The 23,316-nt window shown below is 30.5% G+C and overlaps 1 protein-coding gene across 2 annotated transcripts in view; it reads right to left on the bottom strand.

The window, feature by feature from the left end:
- The window catches only part of LOC106692638 (glutamate receptor ionotropic, NMDA 3A), a 553,673-nt gene that overhangs the window by 12,230 nt on the left and 518,127 nt on the right, over positions 1-23,316 (bottom strand). For both annotated transcript variants that reach the window (XM_067053147.1, XM_067053148.1), the window contains exons 18-20: positions 22,936-23,084; positions 10,309-10,428; positions 10,110-10,180 (exon numbers count right to left, since the gene is read on the bottom strand). In XM_067053147.1, the coding sequence (XP_066909248.1) occupies positions 10,110-10,180; positions 10,309-10,428; positions 22,936-23,084 (340 nt within the window). The remainder of the gene's footprint in view (positions 1-10,109; positions 10,181-10,308; positions 10,429-22,935; positions 23,085-23,316) is intronic.

The following is a 23,316-nucleotide window of genomic DNA, read 5'->3' as shown; positions in this document are numbered from 1 at the left end:
AAAAAAAAAAAAAAGATAGGTAATTATTAGTTTCTTACTTAAAACAATCAACTTACATATGCACTTTCATGATATTGTTTCGAAAATAACACTTGAAGTTCAAATTTACAAACTTAAAGCCATTTAAAAACAGATTTACTAAATTATTTATAACAAATTCTTTCACTATATTTACTTTTCATTTTTCTTCAGAGTAATTGTAGTAATATTTAAAAAAGAAGTTTGGAAATTAAATTATAAAAATGCTTGGGGTGATAAAAGCATTCTACCCCCTTCGGTGGTAAAAACTTCTTCTTATGTGTCCTTGCTAGGCAAGGGGAGCTATTGTGGAGCTGTAGGAGCCCTAGGGTAGTTTGAGGGCCCGCAATCTTTGACCCCTTTTTAACAATACCCCAACGAATCGGGTCGAATCTCCAGGACACATCTTCCCTTCTCCTCCAGCGTTATATACTTCCCTTTTATCCATTTATATCTGTACAACTACAATTCCATATAAATATACAACAGTTTATTTTTGAGTATTAAAAAGCATTAGCTTATTTTTATCATTTGCTACAGATGAATTAAATATAATTAAAAAAGTCTCCTGAAGGCACTGTTCAGTATAGTTTCATCACCATTATACAGGTTATGTTGGTAAATAATTAACTACATTTCAAAGTTCGTAAATATATTGTATTACATAATTAACACAAACTTCAATGATCCTATGAATATTCTACTATGAAACCTTCATTGTATTGAAATTATGTGGTTTATATGTGAATAATCATTTCGAAAAGATTGTTTTGAACTGTTATGAAATTAATTTAATATTTTGGATTTTCCTCCCAATACCAACGGTCACTTTGTTTTTGACTGCCGTCAAAACAGGTATGCATTCTGTCTCATCATTTGATTTGTATTTTTTTTTTCTTTTTTCATCTCTCTATTTGTACTTTCTTTAATATTTCTTCTCTTATCTATCTGTTACTATTACCCTTTTCATTTACTATTTATAACCTTTAATTTTTCTTATTATATCTTACGTTTTTACATTTTGTACCCCTGTTATTTTACACTTATGTTTTTTCTTTTTTTCCTTTTTGTAACTATAGTGTTTGTATCTTTTTTAGCCCTGACGAAGCCATGCAACGTGCGGCGAAACGTTGGCTCAATAAAATGGTATAATTATCTACTATTAGAGTTTTTTTTTACCGCACCCGGACCATATTCCATTCATAATTTAATATTTATTTTTTTTTTAAAGATATAAGACATGGACAATTAGCCTGGAAACAATACAATTTATTGAATTATGGCATCAATAGTCAAGGTATGTTCAAAAACATTAGCATTGTGTGAGGAGGTAATATAATAATGATATGAAAACAATTTTTATAGGTTTTCTCCTTGAAAATGAAGGGGCGAAACGTTGGAGGTCTTTTAAAATAAAAAGTTGAGAGAAAAAGTGAATCATTGAAGTTTCTGTTAATAATAAAATAAACCACTCTCAAACAATCAATATATTAAATCAGTAATATAAATATTATTACTTTAACTTTTTAATAATACAAGGAAGAATAGTGCCTTAAGGTTTTTGAAAATAATGTATTATACAAAATATTCGGACTGACAAAGGATGAGCTAACCGGAGAATTTAGAAAGCTACAGAATACTGAATTGAGGCAACAGCTTTCGGTAATGCAGATAATTAAAATATAGCATTGCGGCGTATAAGAGAGGCGTGTCATATTGTGGGATTAGTCACGAACGGGTCACTAACCCGACGGTCAAACGTCTGGAAAGTTGGTGCGAGGACTGCTTTAGGACTGAGTTAGTAGATTTTGGTTTGGAGAGGTATCACTGTTCAGATATATGTAGAGAACGATTAGTACAAACTTAAGGTTGCCTAAGATTTTACTATAATTATTATTTAAAAAAAAAATAAGAGTTGTAGGTAGAGTAATCAAATCTATTGAAGGAGCCGTGTTTGAAACCTACATGTCAATAAAAATACTTTTGAGTATGGTTGAGCGAAAGTAGAGAATTCTACAAAATTATTCCTAGACCATTTTTACTTACTCTCTCGAAATGTCGGACGCATCCGAAGAGTCGATTTCAAAATCAGGGTGCCTAGGAAAATACTCTTACGCATGCGTAAAGGAAAGTTGCGGAAAGTAAAAGGAATCTAATTTAATCCATGTGGGAACAACTAAGTACCAACATGCACAATTCTTGAACGTTTCATCAAATTGGGATCAACGTTTTGGTGGATTATGCTTGTGAAACAAAATTGATCAAAGACAGTCATGGGATCAGCATTGTTCTTTGATGTCCTAAACGTAAAATTTAAAAGAAAATATTTGATTCTGATAACTTTTTTTTTCATAGTAAAATGAATATTAATACATTAATCAAATTAATTTGAGCACTTAAAATTGAGGGGAGAAAAAGTGACCTTACTCAAAAAATCTTGTAAACCTCAGTACTGATATTTTTATTTCGATAAAATGAAACAATTTTAGATAACTATGTAATGGAATGGATGACTTTTCAAACCTCATTTTCAAATATACCGATAGATACAACCTCTTGTGTATCCTAATACTTTGGTTTTAGTCTAAGTGGAATTATTCCGCAACAAAAATTTGACTACAGACTGACAATTACGGAGTAAAATGTGTTATTTGATGTCTTTAACGTAATATATAATTTTTAATAAAAGATTTTATTCTGAGGACATTAATTTTTTTAATTCCTGCATGAATAAAAAGCTTCCCTAACAAATTAAATAAAAATGATCCAGCATTCGGATGGTATTAACAGATTAAAATGGCGATACTTCAAGTTAAGTGAATTTTTATTTTTCTAATATATTTTGAGTTACCAGAAGAAAGACGAATCACTTAGATTCGTTTGAATTAGGCGTATGGAAAAATTTTAATGTGTAACTATAGCTAAACTAAACTACGAAACAAAACATCATTTAACTGAACTGTAGCGCCATAACAATAAATAATTCTTGGAATTGGAAGACATTTAAGATTGGAATTACTAACTCAGAGAATAGAGAACAAGAATAAAGACCGATCTGCATGTAATTACCTAAACAATGAAAGCTAGTTACGAAAGTTTTGCACTCAGCACATGCGCAGATGGAACTGAGGTGTCGGTGAATGGTAACACTATAACAAATTTTGTTACAAGCTCACATTGCCTATCTACAGAAATGTAAATCACCAGTAGATAGGAAGGATGCGTTCTATGCTATCCTGCACCATGATTATAATTTCCTAATGATCACGTTGTACACTTATAGTTTTGATCGATTTACTGGTTTGAAGCCAGTTACAAACCATTGGACGTGTTGAGAAAAAATAAGAAGAATTAATATTTTTTTTAGAATATTCTCACATAAATAAACAAAGTATTGGGCTGTAAAATAAAATCATAGCGTTTTTCAATATTTCAATTTAATCCTCTCTGTGCTTCTAAATGTATCTTTCTAAAATCATGTTTACTTGGTCAACAATGTTTACATATTCTAAAAAAGAATTAGTTAAGATGCTTTCATGTACCAGTTTCAACCGAGATTCCTTATCTTAAAAAAAAATCATTTTCGTCATTTAATTATTTTTTATTTCCGAAAAGGAAGGAAAATCCACTGCACAGACGGTCAACAAAATTTGCAGTGTGTATGGCGATAATGCTTAGGGAGAAAGCACCGTCTGTAAGTGGTTTGCTCGGTTCAGAACCGGAAATTTTGACTTGGAAGAAGCAAAACGCTCCGGTCTTCCTTCAACTGTTGATGATAACCAAATTCAAGCATTGGTCATAGATAACCCTCACGCTACGACACGGGATATCGCAGGAACGTTTAACATATCTCATGCAAGTGTCTTATCTTAAATCATTTGTGGGCTGCGGGATATGTATCTCGAAGTGATACATGGCTTCCTCACAATTTGACGGAAAAGAATTTATTGGACCTCATATGTATTAGCGATTCCCTCATGAAACGCAATGTTAATGATCCATTTTTAAAGAGGTTGAAAACTGGGGATGAAAAGTAGTCATGTACAATAATATTACGAGTAAAAAGTCTTGGAAAAAAATAAGTGACCAGCCATTAACGACTCCAAAAGCAGGATTACATCCAAAAAAGGTTATGCTGTGCATTTGGTGGGACTGGAAAGGTGTCCTTTATTTTGAGCTCCTCCCGTCCAACCAGACCATTAATTCTGTAGTATACTGTGTCCAGTTGGAACAATTAAAGGCAGTGATTGAGCAAAAGCGTCCACCATTGGCTAATCGCAAAGGCATAGTTTTCCATCACGATAACGCCGGTCCTCAGGTGTCTTTGACGTCCCGGCAGAAATTATTGGTGTTTGGCCGGGATGTGATCCCTCACCCACCCTATTTACCAGACCTTCCACCAACAAATTTTCACTTATTTCGGGCCCTTCAAAAATCTCTTAATGGGAAACACTTGAATTCGCTCGAGGACTGCAAAACGTACATAGGTATTCATTGCGTAAAAATCTGAAACGTTCTGGGAGGACGGAATTAAAATATTAACTGAAAGTTGGCAACATGTAATTGATCAAAATGAGTCATATATAACTGAATAAAAATATTTATAAGAATCTGAAGTTTTTATTGAAATCACTAGTAAATTTATAAATCACTAACTACGAATTTATTTTACAACCCGATATAATGGAATACGACTATTTTTTTCTTCCACTGGAACTGAATTTGTCAAAATCCATAATAATAATTTTGAAGAACGGTATTCGTCTATGCACTCGAGTTAACCAGATAAAGTATCTGTGTATTTTTTAACGTCTCGACAGTCGTTTACTGAACATCCAAGCAGAAGGTATGAATAGTTAAATTTTCCCTGAATACTAAAGGTTCAAATTTCTTTATATGTGAAATGATCAGAGACATTTACTGTCAAAATATAAACTTTTTAAATCGATGCGTCGATAGATCATTTGCCAAACATTGAAATAAATATTTTTCAAAGATTTTTTCATTAAAAAATCATTCCATCTTCCTATATCGGCCTAAATTATATGATTCTTTTGAAACCCAATAAGACTTGTTGTTCACTTTGAAATTATTGATAAAATTCTTACATAGGATGTTCAGTATAAATTAGATGATCTAATAAAAAAATTCCAATGAAAAAAGTAATAGATCTACAACCGTAGTCCCACCCACCACTATTGATTTTTAACCATAAAGTGACACGTGCGGCCAACACTGTGGCAAAATTTAAGGTTCGCAGATAAAACTTATTTTTGAATAATCTCGTTTATGGAAAAACGTATTACAATATCTTTAAAATGTTAGGATTTATACTATTTTATTATCTTATATTCAAAATATAAATGTTATTTTACAGCATTTTTATATTGTCTTTATCATCCTTTTTTAAAAATATTACTGAGCTCGTAGGTGTAGTATTATTTTCTGAAAAAGACAAAAAATAGATTCTAAAATAGTTTTTTTCAATTACTAGAAATTAATAGTTTTTAATAGTTAGAAATTAATACTGGATTAATAGTTTTTGTAAATTACTAGAAAGGAAATTGATTATATGATATAAATATGTTCGTTAATTTAACAATTAAAACATGGAATCACATTTCAATCAGCATGGCTTCCGAAGTTTATTTTTTATTTTCTTAGTGTAGTTTTCCTCCATACTGATTTGAGAAATTTTATTTCTTTTACAGAAATATTTGTTCCGTCATTTAGTGGACTAGAACTGAAGATACTTTTAATAGTAGAAACTATTTACACATTAGAAATAATTTATTGATTATACAACAACTGCGGATTGGGAACTTAAAATAAGAACAAAGATTTTTATATTTTCTTAAATATTATAGTGCTCTTGCAACTGAAGAAGCTTGTACTTTTACTAATTTTACTCGTAAAAACTTTATTTCATACTTTAGAAAAAATTTATTGGTTCAGTATTTTACATTGGGTCAACATCACACAAAATTGTGGTTTCTTTTTGTGGGAAATAGATGCGAATTTGGAGAACTTAAAATAAGAATATAAAATACACTATTTCACAGCAACTGAAGTACATGTTAAAACACTATTATTCAATCAGGTATAGTATTTAACACAATACTAGATTTTAACATGTACCATTAGAACCTACGAAGTCTGGAGTTCATTTCTTTGCAAAGAAGTACTGTTTCTAGAGCTACAGTATGTAAGAAGGTAATTTGTTCCAAAACACGCTCAGCCACTAGGACTTTTTTCCCAATTTAGGATAATCGTTTTATAAATATTCGGTATGCCACAGGAGGGCTCTCGAACCCACAGGATTGACTCACGGCTAAAGCAACAGCAAAAATAATTATCTGTCGGATGCGAATCTGGGCCCGGGAGTAAGGAGTACAGTGCCGACAATCCATAATTTACTTTTAAATTATTGAAGAACTACCCGGAATTGATAGTTTAGATAAATGATGTATCTGAACGATGTTTTTCTTCTTTATCCCAATTTTGTTATCTTAATTACATTAAATTAGAGACCAAAATTGTTTACTTCCAATAAATGACTTATATTGGTTAAAATGTAAAAAAAAAAAAAAAAACCCCTAAGTTAGCCAATTACAGCTACCATATTTATCACACCACAAAAAGTAACATGCAACCATCATAGAGCACGATAAAAGACTCGAGGCAACTAACACTAAGACCAGTGATCTGCCACCAGACATGTCTATTTGTATTTATATATGTATATATGAATGTATTTATTATTCTGAAAAGAATAATCAATGTATGTATATATATATATTATATTATTCGTGTCAGAATTTTTGAATAATAGCCATTTCTCAGAAGCCATTTAAAGAGAATGTAGATGACATTATTGAATTTTATTTATTTGAAATGTTTTTATTAAACCTGCAAGTATTAAGCTGGTATTCATTTTTGTTATTATTATTATATAATAAAAAAAATGTGTAAATAGTGAAAATATCAATGTTCAGTATACTTATAATATCTTGGAATAAAAAAATTTTCCATGACCTTAAACGATTTTCATTTAGATGGTTCATTAGTCAGTCAATTATCCTCCGGTTCATTAAAAGTCCAAGTGTTTCTAAAACAAAAGTGCAATTTAAATAATGAAAACAGCTAAGCGGGAAACTATGAAGTTTTATGATATTAATTGTTAATTCAAGTCATTTCATTCTAGAAAGCCTCAATTACTTGGCGTTGAGAGTAAAAACAATATTAAAGAATTCGAGACAGAGTAAAAAGTTACTTTTAAATTCGCTTTACTTCACTCTTGACAAACACATTGACTCCTCTGATTCAGTTTAATCATTCTGAAATATTAATATTTAACGTAAAAAACAGAATAAAATTATTTAATAAATAAATTTAAAAGTCATATTTATTTAAGCGATAAATAACTGCTTTGTATTAAATGATATATTAATTATAATAATAAAAAAGGCTTAGCAAACCCGAAGGTTCGATATAGATGCCACTATTCGTTTTTTTACATACATCTCACCAGTAAGGCCCCTCGAAACCCATATCTACGAAATCAGTCTTAACGCAATCCTCCCATCTATGTTTTGGTCTACCCCTTGGACGTTTACCCGTCAGTTCCAGTGTTTATACATTTTAGGGATTCGTTCAATAACAAGTCCCACAACCTTACACGCCCATCTTATTCACAGCAATGCTATAACCAAAATTATAATTACTGGGTGCAGTTTTCTCAATTAATCGTTGTGAAACCTTCTAGATTTTTCCAGAATTATCCTTATTCGGACCGAATATTTTATTTAATAGTTTTTTTAAACCTAAAAAAATAATAAACAATTATATATTAGCATTAGTTATTTATTTATCTAATCATTTATTATTTATGTGGTGCTAAATTGCATAAGATATATCACATATCCAGTAAGGAACTAACCAATATTTTTTATTCCAAATTTTAAAGCACTACTGATAGTATTCATTTCCAACCAAACCCCAGGTTCTGTGATTAGCTACTAGTGATAAAGAGAGGAATGCGGGATTTTGTTTATGTTGAAATAAGAAAATTCTGCATACATGAAAGATATAAATCATTAAACACTACGTCACAAAAACTTTAAATTTCAAAGATTGTTTTTGATCTATAAATTCAATAAATAGATCCAAATGATATAATTTTACCTAATTTCATCCCTGCATTATAAATATTTGCATACTTTTCAGTTTAATATAAATAATTGCTAAATCGGTTTTAGGCCCTGTCTATGACATCTCATAAATATAAATAGTATTAATATTATTAAAATATGTTTATGTGCAATATTATATAATATATAAATAAGAGAAATATAGGAGTCAATAAAAGTTAATTTAACCATTTAAATGTTAGTTTGTTTAGGTAGGAAAGAACAAATATTATCAGTAGTTTTACTCAGAATGAATGTTGTATTAGAAATAATTTTTTTTTCTACTGAAAATTCATCAAAAAAGAAAAATGGAAATTGCAATATAAAGACTCTCTAAAACTTAATTTCTTCGTTTTGATTTAATGAAATAGTTTTCTATTTTTTCTAACCCAAAAGCTAATTAGCGTGAAGATTTTTTTAATTTCAGAGATTAATAACATTCAGGATTTGTCTAGCAAAAATGTAGACACTTTTTTCGCTAATCGATCAAATGTAGATACCATATAACTGTAAAAATGCAATATTGTCAGACGAATCTTTTATGGCGTTACTAGTATGGAAGATACCAGGGAACAGAATTTTGGAATAATATGAATAAGTATGGAATAATAATACGCATTATTCATAATTATTTTAGCTAGGCAGGATAGTTCAAGAATGTCTAATTATGGTTGAAAATTCGGGCTCGATTGCAACTGTGTTACGAATGAGTTTATAATTGGCAGTGAAACAAATCTCAGCATGTACTTTTAAAACCATTTATGGACCGTTGAGAGCAAAAGTGGTGTATGTCATTTTGATCTTGGTTTATAATCATTCATAAACTTTAATTTTTCATCCATTCTCATCATTATTAATACTTTAACTTCATTAAGTGATAATTAATTAAATTGAGTGCACTGACCTAAAATGCTTTTAAATAGTTGCTTACACTTGAGGAGAATAGTTTTACAGAGAAAGCTGTTATTTGTTCCAAAGCAAGAACTTGCATTCAGGAGCGGCTGTAAAAATCATCTTGGTTTGCACTTTTTACCCATTGATCTATCAACAAAATCGCAATGCACATTTCTATCGCCGGTATTATATTAATAACATTTACCGGTATTATTTTTTCATATTTATTTTCCAAAATTGCAGACTTTTGTACTGTAAGCTAAAATTTAGTACATTGTTTTTTGTTTTTTTAAGCGGAACAAGACCATGAAAGTTTAGGTGAACTTTTACTAAAATTTCATCATATCATTTTCCGAATGAATAATGACGTAACTTATTGTGTTGGCGGGCTCAAAAATGTATTTAGTAGATGTAATAATTGTACTTAAAAATCACCATGGGAGGAATTTAATAGATACAATAAACTCGATTTACAAACACGTAGTGAATCCATTTTTGGCGGACCTATAAATTAGGTCATTTAAAAAAAAAAAATCGCATCATAATTCTTTCTGAACAGCGATATGTGAATTGAGTTAGCGTTAAAAAAATTGCCTTATTCGTGGGTTTCTAAACTTTTCTTCCATTGTTTTCCCACCAGTTTTCATTTTTTTTTTTTTTTTTTACAAAGACTCTTTGATAAAAATGAATTGTTAACACGTCTGCTCATGCTTTTTTTGTGGTGAGTAATTTTTTCTAACATATTTTCTTTTTATCATAATTTTCGGTTCAAATGACATCTTATTATAAAAAATACTGTCATTTTGTGTATTGCATGATAAGAAAAACAAAAATCATGAAAGTTCCTTTCTACTGTTATGAGTTTTTCACTAGGTGTTTAATAAACATTTTCTAGTACTTACATTTCTAGTCTCACAATAAAGGAAAGTAATTTCAGCAATCAAGGAAAAATTAAAAAAAATTATGAATGTACAATTGAGAAAAAAAAATTATCCGGAAATTCCTTACCTCCTTATTTCTTGTATCATTTCGAAAAATTGAGCTTTGCTTTTCCTTCTTCTCCTTTGCTCATGCTCCTTCTAGGACAAAACAAAAATAGAATAATGACTTTTGTAGTTATTTCGAATAATAATTTTTTTCATTTAGGGTTAGTTTAAATACTGTTACAATTCAATTGTCTATAAATTTATAAAAACTAAATACTCACTCTCTTAACACTTTTCTGAAAGAGACTTGTAATTTGCCCTTGTCGGATCGTATGCACCAATTCCCGGGCAGCGTGGTGAGGACTTACTAATTCAACACAATTTATGAACCTGTACAGTTTCTGAAAAAAAAAGTTCAGGATAGATTAATAAAATAATAAAGATTCACTTGTCATATAACACGGAAGTTTTAATTTTATTTATTAATTAGTTAGTCTTGTTTTCGCATCAAGAGAGTGTTATTTCGCTAACCTTTTACTTTGTGTTATCAGTCCATCTCCGCAGACACGTTACAATATAGACAAATCTATGCTCGGTCAGAGGCAAATAATTTTTTTGGGCCACACTATTTCGGGGAGTCAACCCCAATGCTAACAAGGTCGCTGTTATACGGAAAACGGCGGTCCCAAGTGTTGTAAAAGGAGTCCGAAGACTCTAGGGAACACTGAATTATTACAGACGGTTCGAGCCAGAAGTGGCGGATTATCTCGTGCCTCTTAATAATCACCTAAAAAAGGTAAGAAAAGTGATTATTACCCAGGTAGTGGAGAACAATATCCGGAAGAGCATACAAGCCATGCAAGAACTTAGTGGCGGACGGGTTGTCCCGAGCAATAACAGTAAATGGTGTAGAGGAAGAGGCTGGGGGACCGTCCAGGCAATTCCAGGAGTGGACATTGGGAGAAAAGGGAGATCAGGGAACTACGAATGAAAATCGAGTGGAATTTTCATCAAGTGAGAGCTCGACAGAAAGCAGTCCTGCAGACATGGAAGGGATAGTGGAAATATTCAATGACAAGAAATGTCAGATATAATATTATATTCAGACTGAATTTTAGATTATTATATTATAAAATAAATGACATCCCAAAAAAACTCACATATGGAATTGTCATAATTCATCATATTGTCTTTTTTTGCAGGATAATTGGCCATGTCTTATTTAAACTACATAATTTCAATAGAAAAATATTCTTCAAAAATTGTTTTTCATTTTCTATTAATCTCATTAACAATAGCCTCAATAACAACAAAAATAAGGTTGATATTGGGAGGGAGACAACCTTACTCATTGAATGTCATAATCCATTAAATAGCTTTTTGTTTTGCAGACTGATTTCTCATGTCTTATATAAACCACTTAATTTCAATACGAAACTATTCTTCAAAAATTGTTTTTCATTTTCTATTAACCTCATTAACAATAACCTCAATAACAACAAAACTAAGGTTGATATTGTTTTATATTACTGGTTGTTTGAGAGTGGTTTATATTATTACTAACACAATGATCCACTTTTACTCTCAAATATTTATTTTAAAAACGTTTCGGCCCTTAAGCCAGTTTCAGGGCGACAACCTTGCTTATTGAATTGCCATAATCCATTAAATTGCCTTTTGTTTTGCAGACTAATTTCCCAAGTCTTATATAAACCGCATAATTTCAATACAAAACTATTCTTCAAAAATTGTTTTCATTTTCTATTAACCTCATTAACAATAACCTCAATAAGGTTGATATTGTTAATGAGGTTTATAAAAAAAGAAAAATAATTTTTGAAAAATAGTTTTGTATTGAAATTATATGGTTTATGGTTTATGACTTGGGAAATTAGTCTGCAAAAAAAAAAACAAAAAACAATTTAATGGATTATGACAATTTAATGAGTAAGGTTGTCTCCCTAAAACTAGCCTAAGGGCCGAAACGTTTTTAAAATTAACAGTTTAGAGTAAAAGTGAATCATTGAAGTTTGTGTTAATAATAATATAAACCACTCTCAAACAACCAGTAATATAAAACTTACTGACCTCATCCCTTAACATTGCTTAGCAAGTTAGCACATTTTACAAAACAAAAAAATTTTTATTTATTTTTTAATTGGACGTATTCCCAAGATATTACCTTAGACTGGAGTTTCTTTCAATACTATTCCTCCAACAGACTGTACTGAAACTGGTAATGTCACGAATCACAACATACAGGTGTTATGGAATATATGTCTAATACAAAATAAAAATAAAACTTTTTTTGTCAGATGTTCTACTCTTATAGCAAAGAAAAGGTCAAGTCTGTATCAACTTTTAATATCTGATAGACGATGAAAAGTGATATAGACATCATCATGAATGCGGTTTAATATTTTAATGTAACTCACAAAAATACAGTGCAACCTAAGTTCAGTTTAATTTCTGTTATTATTTGTGTCGAGATCCAAAGAATGAAGTTAAAATATAGGATGTTGGAATTCTCCAAGATTTATAGGCCGATAAATCACTTTGACAAGCATTTTGCAATAAGCATTTCCAAACGAAACATTAATTTAACAGGGAATATTGAATACCTCAATTCTCGGATGCTTCAAGATCGCTGTTTTATAATGAAAATATCATAAATAAAACAGATTGAAATTATGATCCTGAAAACCTGCTTCAAGCTAAACCATTAACAATTTTTTGACATTTTAATGTTCAGCGTTAATATATACTTTTACTAGCTTACCGAAAATAAGCTTCCTTCGTTATTTATTTAAATCTTTACTTTTTTTATATATAAAAAGAAGCTTTTAGCCTTTTTCTAATTGCATTTCTTTTGATCACTGCATCGACTTTTTTTAAAGATAGGAAGTTTAGTTTCTACTTGGTTGAAGTTAGTTAGGTACTCAAAGAGAAAAAGTGCTTCCAAAGGCTTTATCGCTTAAAGTGCTGGAACTCCTTAGGGATGAAAGAAACCGTGAGACTACATCTAAAGTTATTAACCTTGAAAAAATGCCTCATTTTTAGAATATGGATTCTTTACTTTATACTTTCTTTACTGAGTATTTTTTTATTTATTACCATAATAACGGTAAGAGATGTTTAAAATTTGTACTCAACGTAATGAGTGTTGAGGTGACTAATGATCATAAAAGATACAAAAGTGTTCAATACAACTGATTGATTCCAAAAACATCTATTGTGAATATTTTCCCGATGAATCGCAGCAAATGTGTAAATGACTTTTAGTTCCCATAATATTTGAAAAGGTAGTGAACGTGGAAAAATACGGAAAAAAGCTGAGTGTTTAAAGATACAAAAGTGTTGTTTAATATAATTGGATCATTCCAAAAACATCCATATTAAATATTTTTCCTATGAAGCGAAGTAAATGGCTTTTAGTTCCATAATATTTAAAAAGTGGAAAAAATGGCAGTGTTTTACGGACTTTTAAATAAAAAAAAATAAATAAAAAAAAGAATGGAAACTTGAACATGAAAGATACAAAAGTTTTGTTTAATTTAAATTAATGATATTCTACTGGAAGTGTTTCTAGAAACTAATATGATTGATAGTTAAAGATAACCTTCAGGGAAGTAATTATTCTCCTTGATTTAAAAAATGTGTAATAGCTGATTATTATAATAAGTTTCAATTATTGACAATAATATGTTTAATTAACTGAGTATTTTTTTATTTATTACCATAATAACGGTACAAGAAATGTTCAAAATTTGTACTCTACGTAATGAGTGTTGAGGTGGCTAATGATAACATACCACAAGATGGTATCTAGCAACCTGAAGATGGGAGATAACCCCGAAACGTTTTTGTATGTTTAATAAACTAATTTATTTAAATAAGGAAGATTGTTGTTCATTCACCAATTTCATATAAGTTTTGTTTAATATGATTGGATGATTTCAAAAACAAAGCCTTGAGTCTTCCAAACACTTGTGAATAACTACCACTTAAACGTGGAAACAGATGAAAAAAACGTAGTGTTTACGACTCTTTAAAAAAAAAAAAAAAAAAATTAAAAAGAATGAAATTGTAATAATATTTATAATTGTATTATTTTATATAGTATAAATTATATTATTTATAGCAATAAATATAATTGTATGATTCCCAAAACAAAGCCTTGAGCCTCTCAAACACTTGTGAATAACTAACAAAAAATAAATAAGATTACATTTATGCAGATCAGAAACAATAAATCTTACAACAACAATCCAACTAAGACCTACTGTATAGAGAAAATAGAGGGAAATCGGGTAATTGCGTCCCAAAAATATTATGATTTTCAACCCTCATTTGCCGGGTATTGATTTTTGTAATACTTACTATTTTTCCCGACAATGTAAAGATTTTATTAGGAATTAGGTACTGCTAAGGAATTCACTATTAGATTGATCTTTTTCGGATTTATTTGACAACCTCCTCTATTGTAAACATTTTTCGGATGAGTCGCAGTAAAGGTGTAAATGACTTGATTCATAATATTTAAAAAGGAACAGAACGTAAAAAAAAAAGAATAAAAATGGTAGGTAAAAAAAACTTTTTTTTTAAATTGTTTAGGTTCACCTTATGTTTATTGTTGTTGATATAATATTTACGATATTCCTAATTTGGTCAGAGACATTACAGTCGAATAAATACTTAGGTGGCAAATGCGTCCTTATTAAGTTCAAAATTGTATTTGTCCCAAACAACTAAAGAAGCAGAAAGAAATTTGTGTACCACTGTGAAATAAAAATGAAAAACAAATTACAGAACAATGATAACCATAAAAATAATTGACAGAATTTTTCATGAGAGAGTAAAACTTTCAAGTTGTTTGGCTGTGAAGACATTTTCCTGCAATGCAAAAAAATAAAGTGATTCTCGCTCGTAGACTAGATCCATAAAGAATGCTCACAAACAAATCAACTTAGGTCAAAGTAAACGCACATTCTCCCCACCACTGTTGATAGGAGTTATCAGAAGTTGCGAACAACACATAAAATAGTTCGATGGCTTCAAATAAAAATGGTTTCATTGTTTGAATCACTAAAACATTTGTTTCAGTCCACCCTAAATCATTCCAAGACAATTGAACCATTTTGTTAAATAATCGATGAAAGAAACGTGGTTAGGGATCTCTGTTTTTACACTAAATTACTTAAATTATTTTAAGGGGCAGATTAGATCTTCCTGTATTTGATTCCAATCATTGCCAACGTGTTATTTTTGATTTTTTTTTTCCGGCCAAGACTCCCGTTGGAATTCTATACTGCCTAACCATGGTTGGGGGTCAAAGTTTTTCATTTTGTGGGACCGCCACTCGATGAAAAAATTTGGGCACCGCCATTAGACATCAAATTAGACTGTCTTAATCACTGAGCTACGGGCGACTCTGCCAACGCATTAATTAGAAAACATAAGATTTTAAGTTTAAAAACGGTTCAAAATACGCCATTATATGCAGTATTTAATACCACATTACATATTAAAGTTAACTTTAACAACAAAATGCACAATATTAACCGTACACATATTAAACGGTTCACTATGGGCCACATATAAAATCTACCGGGATAAAATTCAGTACTGTATGCTGACTGAAATTATTCAGGATTATGTTTGCTTTCTCTAGTACACATCCAGTCCTATCAGTCTCTGTTTGTTTTCATTCCAACCATCGTGAGAAAAAATTAAAACATTTGTATATGTAGGATTGAATGAAGTTTTCAACCAATTTCCTTTCTAACGTTCAACCAAGTATAGGAAAGATTCTTAGGAATATATGAAAGATAATCTGTATTCACTAATTCACTCACTGTATTCACTAAGATTCTCTTAGTGAATTACTCTTTGTTATTCTTGGATTACTGTGTACAGATAGAGGAGCTTAGACCAGATCTGTCTGGATGTTCTAGGTTGTATATGATATAAAAATAAAACGATGTTTACAAGTAAACTTTTCTAGATTTAATTAGAGCGAATTCAGAGATAATTCATTGAAGAAAAAACATATGAAGCCAGGCTTCCAGGGCCATTATAAAATTTTGCAAGATATATTTCTTAGTATAATGTTTGTGGTTTCCATAAATGCAGAGCTCGTACTTTTGCTACGTAGTTAATACGAATCTATTTTTTTCTTTTGTGTAATATTAAATTCTGGCATACATAGATGCTATATAATAACTATGGCATATAATGTGGACCATAGCGCACATTTTCAAATATATAAATAAAATTATAACAAAATAAGGAATAGAATAAAAGATTAAATGGGAAAAAAATTAACATTTTAAACACAATCATTCCTATTTACAATATTTACTTTCAGTCTGGGTAACTCTGAACTGAGCTTGTCCCACTACCTGTGGAGGGAAAAGCAGGATCTCCAAAGATCCCACTGCTTATCTCTCAAATGCGTCACTGGTATTAAAAGGCAAGGGCGGATCAAGTGAGGTCGCTAACCGCACACACTCGACTCGAGAAGAGAATCTGGCCATTGACAGAACTCCCATATAATTATTTACAATAGGTCTCTGGGCCACTGCCATTTCAACCTTTGAGGAGTATTTAAGGAATCGGTAATGAGGAGATTAGGAAGAAGAGTAAGTTTCTCATGGATCGTTGTGAATTTAAATTTAACTAAGGTCGATGGGGCTCCACTAAACCATCAAATTCCTCCAGAATACAATCCTTACAGTCCAAAATCCTTAATACTTCTTACTTTGTCACAAATCAAGTCATCCATCAGGACCTCAATGTTCCATATGTTGCCGATTTGGCCAGAACCAGCTACCGTTCCTTCCATAATAAACTTCTCAACCACCCAAATCCACTTGTTTCTAACCTGGCTTCTCCTTCATTACCTAATAATCCTCCTAAGCGTCTGAAAAGAAGATAGCCTCGAGATCTTCTCCTCTAGAAATGTTATTGGAGTTCTATCAGTGGGTAGATTCTCCACATGTTTGTATCATGTTACTATGTCACCTACAGCAAATTTACTTGTTGTATATATGTGTATACAGCTGTAAATAACAATAAATAAATTATTAAAAAAAAACAAAAAAAAAAACAAAGGTCGGGACAAATGGGATATTAAGGTCGTAATGTGGGGCTTTATTGATTACAAAGTAAGAAGCAGTAACAATTGTTCGAAGGACTTAGGATTTTTATGGAATGTTAGAGTTTTTAGAGCGTTTCACGTAAACGTTTTATCCGTCACCCACATCCATAATAGGGCTTATTAGCACTTTGTAAAGTAGTAATTTGTTGTCTAGTTAAAACTGGGACTTTCTATTAAGCAGTCTAAATTGTATAATTGTCGGAGAAGTTCTCGTCTTTTGAGGCTAGTTTGTGGATTTCATGTTAGTCAGAGAAAGCCAAGATACAGGACTGTTTCTGAGAAAGGAATAGATATGGATTTAAAATACACCGGCGAACATGATTTGAGTCGAATGGTGAAGGTGACATGTTTGCATTTGGATACGTTTACTTTTATTCACCTATTTGTTCCGCTATATGTATAGAAGAAGCCTATTCTCATCATCTCAGTATACAAGTGTTGGAATGAATTTGGTATGTTTTATCATTATAATTACCAGCTGAAAAATATTTCCTTTATTATAAAATACTCATCACAATGTAAGCTAAAGGAAATGTGACATCAATTTTGACTACAATTCGGTTTGACTTTTCATGTGCATAAAATCATGTAATTTTGAGTCCTTTGTAGATATTTTCAGTTCTAAATTCAGACGAAAAGATTCATAACTATGGGGTCTGAGAGATAAGTTGTACGTAGTACGGTAATAGTCTAAGTTGTATGTAATATATCATGGAGGCGAGAGTTGGGCAAAAATTAGCTATAGTTGAAACTAATAGTTAATATTGTCATGGATACGATAGGTATTTATCAATGGTTCATTCATGAATAAGGGTAGTATCCATGGCAATATTAACTATTTGTTTCAACTATAGCCCATCTCTGATGGAGATATCTCCATCTCTTATAAAGTATCTTACACAACTGTAGGGGTTGTTCCGTAACAAAGGTTAAGCAAACTGAGTTGAATCGCACTTTATTCATTAATTAAAAAAAATAATTAATTGGTACGAATATTTAAAAATCACATCCTTAATTGTACATCTTGAGTATTAATTGCTTATGATGCTGAAACCTTAGTGAGTAGTGGGTGAACCAATATTGTGCCAATAATTCTAAAACGGATATTTATTCAGAACTTAGGGAGTTTCGAAAATTACAAGAGGGCATTTTTATATTCAGTGGATCTGAGACAAGCAAAATATTTAACTATTTCTGAATTTCTAAGCCAAAATTTCCAAATTTGAAAACAATATTTCTACACCAAACAATATTTGTGATGGATAAGATGGTTATACAACTTTTCTACAACAGAAGACGCACAATCAAAGCAAGATATTAGTATAACGACAAGATTAAACCTAAGAAAAAAGTGAAAAAATCCATTTTGTAACTAATCCAATGTTTTAAAAGATATATCTACAACTACTATGACATAAATTGTCTGGTATGAATTAGATAATGGTTTTTAAAAATATTCTATGAATTTCAAAGGAGTATTTGGATGGGTCTCGCGTTACAGCTGTAATTTGGGACATATAACATGCACTTTTCGAATTTAAAAGGGGATAAAGTACATAAATAAATTTTAAGAAAGATAAATGGTTTTGCCTCGTTACTAACAAATAACGTAAACGCATAGTTTAGATATTAAAGATGAAACAATTTCACATAGAGCATTAGTCATATAACGTTTACGTGCTTTGTCGCCACTGAAACTAAGGACGTTTTTTATCCATGCAGGAATGAAAAAAAAAAAATCTTTGGAATGCCAAATCATAAATTCTAGACATCAAGGTAATACTCTTTTTTTTATTATTATTTTTTATTTTTTACAACGTTTATGCAAGGAGGTGATTTGTTCAGGATCTCTCAACCTGAAACTCCAGGTTTTCCCAGAATTAAGGGTGCCCACTTTATAGAGGCTGGGTGGGCCCCAGTAATTCTTTAAATAGGACTTGCTTCAAAAGTACTGAATCACTGATTCTTTATGACATAAAGCATCTTAAAAATCTTAGATGTATATGTAGTATTATAAGGTATAACATTTTACCAAATATACATTTAATCAATTTATAATCAGTTGAATATACTGTAAATTTAGAATTGAGATAAACATTTTCCAATGGATCAGTAATATTGTATGTTATGTGGGTGATCCCTCGAAAAATAAGAGGAACCGTATTTTACACGTGATAATTTTCTTTAAATCTAGGTTAATCCATAAAACTCATAAAGTTTAATATGCTGAGGCTTAGCTTAATACCTCATATATAAGCTTTTATTAAGAAAACTTGGCCTTAACTCTTTTGGAAGTAGAGCAAACAAAAACAAGTTTTTAATTTTTCAAGCAGTGATCAAAGGTTTAACTAATTCATTTTTAATCAGATTTAACTAATTTAACTTTCAGTAATTGAAGGATTCATTAGGTATAACAAAAGAACGGAATACGGTTGATGAATTTTTATTATCAACTGAAAGAATTACAGCTATTAATCTTATTTATTCTATGTAATGGATGAAACCTTTTCGGTCAAATTCAAATAATTATTAATAAAATTATTTATTTTCAAAATATAAATATAGCACTAATTCTTATTCATAGTTTTTGTATACCAACAGCAAATAACTAAAATATAACTGTGCGGTGAGTTGGTCCAGAATCGATTAATGCAGTTAAGCATAACCTTAATGGACGGTTACGAAAGGGCTCGGGAAATAATGATAGGTGGCGGATTTTTGGGTGTAGGTTTTTGCGTCAGTGTGACTGACACTTTAGGTTTATAACTATCAGCATCCTGAAGTGTACGTAGCACTTCAAATTTGTCAGAACGTCGTTGTTGGAACGACGTTCCAAGAATGGCTCTTGGCCTGGCCTGAATGCAGCCTTTTTGGAAACGTTAGACCACTCATAAGTCGACATATAGATAGAAGTATTGAATTAGGTTTGATCTTGAAGATTTGTGGTTTGCTGAGGATCAGTATAATAATATTTTGATCACGGGTAAAATTATATACTTATAATACATAAAATATATGGTATAATATAAGTGTTAATAGGCTAAAAAACAGAATTCTAATGTTAGTTTAACAGTAAATCAGTTTATAAGCTCAAGTAGTTGGGCGAATGGAGAGGAATACTATTGATTAATTAATAATAAAAATAAAACGTGTATTTCATTCTACAATCTACTCTCACATTTATGATTGTTTTATAAAACGGATTTAAATGTCCTCTTTTATTTTTGGAGAGTTTTGTGATAGATTATCAAATATCAACTAAGTTAAACTACTATTTTTTAAAATAAATAATTTAGTTTAGACTAATTAACCTGTTGTAAGCTAGTAATAGTAAATTGTAAAAGAGATTTAGACTCTTGGGAACCATATCCAAACAACGTATAATAAATTAAAATGTTGTGAAGTGCCAAAAGAATAATCGGTTCGCTGTCGTTAAAGTCCATTGTTACAAAAATTAAGCATCTGTCATCATTTTATATTTATTCTAAATTAAATTTCCCAGAGGGTATTTTCGAGGTTTGGTTTGGTTCTGGGCAGAAAGATCGTGGAAAGGTATTACTTGATTCAGTAAATGACAGATTAAACTGTAGAGGATTAGAACATGAAATGATTAAAACTAAAACTTCAAAAAGATTTTTTTTACTAAGATTGTGCGTAATAAAGAAAGGCGCGTCGAAAATAATATGTTTTGCAAACTTTTATTAACTCATGACTAAAAAAATAAAAAAAGCTTGAATTTTCCAAAAGAGGCTCATGATAAAAGATGACCTCCAGTAAACGTCAATTCTACTCTGGCGTAATGATAATCCACTGAACGAAATAAAGGAAAGTATAACGCACGCTCTCTTCAAATTATGAGGTAGTAACAATTGCTACGGAATTATATCTCCGTTTCTGACAACTGAGATAGCATGCTCCGAGATATTTCAGTTTCTAAACCTTCCTTTACATCTCCTGAGAACAAAAAAAAAAAATTATAAACAGTTCCCAGCTTTTAAATTGTTATGCAAATGAAGAAGGCACTTGCCATTTATGCTAACTGTAGCATGGTCTTTATTAAGCTGAAAGTTTCTAAATTTTTTTGAAAATTTTGCGAATTGGTCCCAAAAGTACATTTTTTTTTTATATTAGGAACCGCTGAATTAAATTATTTGGATCCAATTTGAGTTTTGCTATATCCAATCCTTAAGCATTTTAGACTTTCGAATGCCATTAGCTTTTATCAGCAAATTATTGGATCATTTTATATGAAATGTTCGTTTTTATTATTTCATAAATGTAAAGTGGGATTTTGTTCTTTACTATGTTTATGTTTGCAGATTATAATGAGCCTTTAATAATCCTCTCTTTTTTGATAATAGTTACTATCATTCCAATTTATTGCTAATTGTTTAGTATGCCTTTAAATATGGCCATGGAAAAACACGATTTTCGAGTAATTTTTTCTGAGTTTGAACTTGGACACTCCGCAGCCTAAGCTGTAAAATACATCAGGCACATAAAAATATTTCCACCAGTGGTGAGAAATTTCCGTTCTTGAGCAAAAACCTACAAATTGCTTAAACCTTCTGTAATCCTTATTAATTCCTATTTTCATCAGACAACTGAATTTAATGGAATGCATTTTTATTTTATTTTAATTTTGATAATATTTTCAGGTGTAAAATTACAAATCTTGATTTTTTTAACATTAAGATTTTTTTTTCTATGAATAAAATAATATTCGGATACATATCAGTTAATTTAATAATTGTTATAACCTTATTTTGGTTAAACCTTCCAAAAAGGCCCCTGACTTTATACGTCTCAATATATCAATAAAATTTGCACAAAAGTTACTCCAATATATACGCTTTTATGGGAAAATAGCGTCATCATCAAGTTCAATAAAGCATATTTTTTCTGGTCAATCAAAAATGTGTAAATTGAAAGTTTCCGAAGTAATTTAGAAAAAAATATTTTAAAAACAAAGCTACTTATGAAAAATTACAATTTATACACGAACTTTCGTTGGTATTGATTTGGCTGAAATATTTTTTGTTGGATATTTTAAAACAAAGTAACAACAAACAGAAACAACCACCTTTTCCCGATGCCAAAATAACATATCTAAGATTAAATCTACGGCTCACCAATATTATTTGATGGAAGAATCAATTACAGTGAATTCGTTAATAGGTATTTGAGTGTGGCTTCTTTTTACACTCAAATACCTATAAACGAATTCACTGTAATTTATTCTCCCATAAAATAATATTTGTGAGCCTTAGATCTAACCTTAGAGATGTTATTTGATTTTTGTAATCTTGTTTTAAATTATCCAATATCGACGTTTGGTATAAATCTCGTAAGTTTAAGTATGATAGGATCATACACTGGTCTTTTCTACTGGTCAGCTGAAATGCGAAGCAGAAATTACGAAATATGATGAGCCCAATTTTCAGACAACAGACTCAATCCTTTTTCCAATTTCCTGGCGTATCTCTCCTCCCTCCTCCCCCTTACAATGCATATGAAATGCAGTGAAAGAAATTTCACCTATTATTGTTACCTATCCCCTATATATCAAACCCTAAACACCCGTAGGTCTTAGAAGAAAGAAAAATCAGCCGAAATGTATTCCATCTAAAATAAGTTGTTTTTAATGGATCGAAAATGTTAAATGTTTAAGGAGCAAAGTAATTGTATTCATCTTATAGGATAAAAATTTTAATTTAATTAAACAAACATTAAGTATTCATTAACTTACTTGGCTGAAGAACATTATATTCCTGCTCCTCCAAATAGTACCTTTCGGTTTGTGCCTGAGGATTGGTAAGGTGTACTTGTAGAATAGATGTTCAACCATGAGGATGACGAAGCCCATTACAAGGCCAAGACCCAGAAGAAGGAATACTCCTGAAATTTAAATTTAATGTGAATGTTATTATTTAAAAATAGAGAAAATCAAATAAATATTAGTTATATCTGTACCTTTGAAGTGAAAAAAAAATCGTCAAATTTCGATCATTTTTCTGGAGAGCATTTTTAAGAGATGTTTACCTCAGAATAAAAGTATATTCAAAAGGTGGAGTTAGAATTTAAAATATTGGATATATCCCTGCCTTGCTTTAATAGAAGTACATTTTTT

This window comes from Halyomorpha halys, unplaced genomic scaffold, assembly GCF_000696795.3.
Source record: "Halyomorpha halys isolate HHAL.00 unplaced genomic scaffold, Hhal_1.1 Scaffold64.1, whole genome shotgun sequence".
NCBI lineage: Eukaryota > Metazoa > Arthropoda > Insecta > Hemiptera > Pentatomidae > Halyomorpha > Halyomorpha halys.
This window is presented reverse-complemented; position numbering and strand designations above follow the sequence as displayed.